Source organism: Mandrillus leucophaeus, unplaced genomic scaffold (genome assembly GCF_000951045.1).
Source record: "Mandrillus leucophaeus isolate KB7577 unplaced genomic scaffold, Mleu.le_1.0 Scaffold357, whole genome shotgun sequence".
Classification (NCBI taxonomy): Eukaryota; Metazoa; Chordata; class Mammalia; order Primates; family Cercopithecidae; genus Mandrillus; species Mandrillus leucophaeus.
Window position 1 is genome coordinate 426,616 of NW_012103776.1, and position 4,629 is coordinate 431,244.

Here is a 4,629-nt window from a genome sequence, read left to right on the forward strand (position 1 = left end):
GTGCCACCAGGCCCAGCTAATTTTTTGTATTTTCAGCAGAGACGGGGTTTCACTGTGTTCGCCAGGATGGTCTTGATCTCCTGACCCCATGATCCACCCTCCTCGGCCTCCCAAAGTGCTGGGATTACGGGCGTGAGCCACCGCGTCGGGCCACGTTATTTTATATGATTTTAAAGTCTAAGATGGATAGTTTAAATGTTATCCACTTATTGCTTGAACCCAGGAGGTGGAGGTTACAGTTAGCCAAGACTGTGCCACTGTACTCCAGCCTACACGACAGAATGAGACTCAGTCTCAAAAATTAAAAAAAAAAAAAAATTTTTGTTGAACGAGTGAATAAATAAACAGGCAAGCATGCAAACCAGCCGCCTCACAGTGTCTTCTATAGCTCAATTTTATTTTATTATTTTTTATTTTTAGAGACAGGGTCACCCAGGTTGGAGTACAGTGGCATGACAATAGCTCATTGTATCCTATAACTCCTGGGTTATTGATCTTTCCAAGAAAATAAAAGGCTGCTCCGAAATAATTTGCTTTGAAACAAAGAGTAGTATAAAAGGAAAAAATTTCCACAATAAGTTGGACTAGGATGACGTATACAAAGCCTTCTAACTCTATGAAACTGATAAGCCACTCTCTTCATCTTTCTAGCCATCTTTCCAGCTTGCCCATTACCTTATTCTCATTTCACCTAGTTCTTTGACCATTCCATTTGCTCCTAGTTTATCTGCCTATTCCTAGCTTTGTTTTTTTCTCCAGTTGATCATGTCAGTCACTTCCAAACCCCCTTCTCTCATGTCTTTCTGCCTCACCTGCTCAGCTAACCTCCAGCCTTGAATCAGTCCAATCATTCTTTCTCCCATTCCTGTAAGCAGATTAGTAAGCACGCCTAGAGGAAACCACCAGGTAAACTGCAGTCACCACACACCAATTGTTTCTAAGCTTAGTGGGGACCTCAACATTGACTCGTGCCCTCCATGCTGCTTGTCCCACTCCATAAAGTGGCTACTATAAAGCCTCAGCACAGTCCTTCAGCTTTTAGTACAGTTGTCCTCAAACTAACACGAATAAGAATCACCTGGAGGGGCCAGCTGGGCGTGGTGGCTCACGCCTGTAATCCCAGCACTTTGGGAGGCCGAGGCAGGTGGATCACCTGAGGTCAGGAGTTTGAGACGAGCCTGACCAGCATGGTGAAACCCCATCTCTACTTAAAAACACAAAAATTATCTGGGTGTGGTGGCAAGCGATGTAATTCCAGCTACTCGGGAGGCTGAGGCTAGAGAATCACTTGAACCCGGGAGGCGGAAGTTGCAGTGAGCCGAGATTGTGCCACTGTACTCCAGCCTGGGACAGAGTGAGATAGTGTGGGCGGGGTGGGGGGGCCTGGGGAGAATCACCTGGAGATCTTGTCAAAGCACAGATTTTGATTCAGTAGGTCTGTGAGGAAAACTGAGATTCTGTTGGGTTTTGTTTTCGTTTTTTTGGGATGGGGTCTCACTGTCACCCAGGCGGCAGTGCAGTGGTGCAACCTCAGCTCACTGCAACCTCCATCTCATGGGCTCAAGCGATTCTCCCACCTCAGCCTCCCGTGTAGCTGGAACCACAGGCACACACCACCATGCCCCGCTAATTTTTGTATTTTTGGTAGAGACAGGGTTTCACCATGTTGCCTAGGCTGGTCTCAAACTCCTCAGCTCAAGTGATTCGCCTGCCTCAGCCTCCCAAAGCGCTGGAATTACAGGCGTGGGCCACGGTACACGGCCTGAGATTCTGTATTTTTTTTTTTTTTTTTTGAGACGGAGTCTCGCGCTGTCGCTCAGGCTGGTCTCAGCTCACTGCAAGCTCCGCCTCCCGGGTTTGCGCCATTCTCCTGCCTCAGCCTCCCAAGTAGCTGGGACTACAGGCGCCCGCCACCTCGCCCGGCTATTTTTTTGTATTTTTTAGTAGAGACGGGGTTTCACTGCGTTAGCCAGGATGGTCTCGATCTCCTGACCTCGTGATCCGCCCGTCTTGGCCTCCCAAAGTGCTGGGATTACAGGCTTGAGCCACCGCGCCCGGCCGAGATTCTGTATTTTTAACAAACTCCCAGGTAATGCTGACACTGAGTAGTAAGACTTGTCTGCTGCAGTCCCCCACTCTCAGAAGATGACATGTCCTCTTACTTTGAGACAAAAATTAATCAGACCTAAATTCATTCAACTCTCTTTATACTCCTCGCTTCAAACTTATCAGTAACTGAATCTAAGTTTTCTTCTTTACTTAGTAAGGAAGTTGCATCCTATTTAAATCTTAACTCTCCACATTAGCTTCACTTATGCCAACCCCTTCCACTTTTTTGGGGAGGTTGTTCCTTTCTTAGTGTCAATCTGTCTCCTGATTCTTCTCCATAAGGTAGACTGGCACTGTTCAATACAGTAGCCACTACCCACATGTGGCCACTGAGCACCTGAAATGTGGTTAAATTGAGATGTGCTATAAGTATAAAATACACCAGATTTTGAAGACTTAGTATGAAAAAAATATTTGTTTGCTTGAGACAGGGTTTCGCTTTGTTGTCAGGTTGGAGGGCAGTGGCAGGATCACAGCTCACTGCAGCCTCCACCTCCCTGGCTCAAACACCTCCCACCTAAGCCTCCTGGGTAGCTGGGAGTACAGGTGCATGCCACCATGCCTGGCTAATTAAAAAAAAAAAAAACAAACAACTTTTTTTTTGTTTGTTTTGTAGAGATGGGGTCTCCCTGTGTTGCCCAGGCTGGTCTTCAACTCCTGGGCTGAAGCCATCTTCCCACAACAGCCTCCTGAAGTGCTGGGGGTAACAGGCTTGAGTCACCACACCCAGCCATTAATGTTTTAAATTGATTACATGAGGCCGGAGCGGTGTCTCATGCCTGTAATCACAGTACTTTGGGAGGCCAAGGCGGGCGGATCACAAAGTCAGGAGATTGAGACCATCCTGGCAAACACGGTGAAACCCCGTCTCTACTAAAAATACAAAAGGAGCCGGGCGTGGTGGCACGCACCTGTAGTTCCAGCTACAGGAGGCTAAGGCAGGAGAATCGCCTGAACTGGGAAGGCAGAGGTTGCAGTGAGCCGAGATGGCGCCACTGCACTCCAGCCTGGGCGACAGAGTGAGACTCCACCTCAAAAAAATAAAAAAAGTAAATTGATTACATGTTGAAATAATATTTTGCATATATTGAGTTCAATAAATATATCATTAAAATTAATTTCATCTATTTATCCTTTTTTTTTTCAAAAAATTTTTTTTATTTTAGAAACACGGTGTGGACTGCCTCGAACTACTGGCCTCAAGTGATTCTTCCGCCTCAACCCCCAGCCTACCTGGGACTACAGGCGCGCACAACACAGCGCCTGGCTTTTTACTTTTTAAAAGTGACGCCTAGAGAATTTAAGCAGGGGTGTCCAATCTTTTGGCTTCCCTGGGCCACATTGGAAGAACTGTCTTGGGTCACACATAAAATATTGATGATGATAGCTGATGAGCTTTTAAAAAAAAAAAAAGAAAAGAAAAAGGTCCGTGCATAAATCTCATAATGTTCTAAGAAAGTTTACGAATTTGTGTTGGGCCGCATTTAAAGTAGTCCTAGTCCGCACGCGGCCTGGGGGCTGCGGGTTGGACAAGTTTGATTTAGAGTTTTGTATGTGGCTTCCCTTATATTTCTATTAGCCAGGGCTGGCACAGACACAGGATCATCTCTACCATCCCACCTATACACAAACACACAAAAAAGGTTGGAAAAAAGAAAAACAGGTCCAAGAGTGGAGGTAGCACTTCCCTCTGCTTTATCCCCCACCCATCGCTGCTCTTCCTCCTTTTCCCAGTCACCCCTCAAGTGCCAGTGTGGCTCCTGACCCAGTACAATGGCTATCCTAGAGGTGACCAAAGGCCTCTTGGGGGGCAAATGCGATCAGTGCTTTCCCCGCGGCCTGACCGTTCCCTTCTCATTCTACGGGGCTGCGTGCAGGCGCGGCCAGGTCTCCTCGGTCGCCCTGGCAACTGGCCGCTGCCGGCCCCCGCAGGCCTTGGCAAACACCCGCGAATGAACCGCCACGCACGCAAGGCCGGCCACTCCAGCCTCCGGGTCCGCACCATTCATTCGGCAGATATTTCGGGAGGGCCTCCCCCGTGTCCCGTGTCCGGTGCCGGGCGCCACGCAGCGCGGCGGGAAGGCGCCTCCGCACACTAAATGCCGCCCGCGCCACCGCTCAGATTGCCGATGACGACCGCTCCCGTGGCCGCGAGAATGGCTGACGGCTCCCCAGCCCAACTCCGCTGCCAGCGTCTGGCGGGTAGGAGTGGGGCTGACACGCAGCGGGCAACCCCTCGGCTTCAACCCAACTGCAGGGCCCCGGGTCTCACAGCTGCCTGCGAGTTCCCCTCAGACCCGCGCCCCAGCCTGGTGTCCCCGGGTGGGCGGTTTCACACCCACCCGCTAAGTCCCTTCACGCGAGGCTGCAGCCGCCAAGCCCCGGCGACGGGCGACGTGGCCCGCGGGACCTGAGAACGGCGCCTATTACAGGCTTGAGCCACCGCGCCCGGCCGAGATTCTGTATTTTTAACAAACTCCCAGGTAATGCTGACACTGAGTAGTAAGACTTGTCTGCTGC

At 49.9% G+C, this 4,629-nt stretch overlaps 2 protein-coding genes across 2 annotated transcripts in view; one reads left to right on the top strand and one right to left on the bottom strand.

The window, feature by feature from the left end:
- ZNF398 (zinc finger protein 398) overlaps positions 1-3,988 on the bottom strand; it is a 29,262-nt gene extending 25,274 nt beyond the window's left edge. The window contains exons 1-2 of the mRNA XM_011989542.1: positions 3,875-3,988; positions 813-889 (exon numbers count right to left, since the gene is read on the bottom strand). Of these exons, the coding sequence (XP_011844932.1) occupies positions 813-863 (51 nt within the window). The 5' untranslated portion in view covers positions 864-889; positions 3,875-3,988. The remainder of the gene's footprint in view (positions 1-812; positions 890-3,874) is intronic.
- LOC105546367 (zinc finger protein 777-like) overlaps positions 1-4,629 on the top strand; it is a 374,731-nt gene that overhangs the window by 318,736 nt on the left and 51,366 nt on the right. The window lies entirely within an intron of this gene.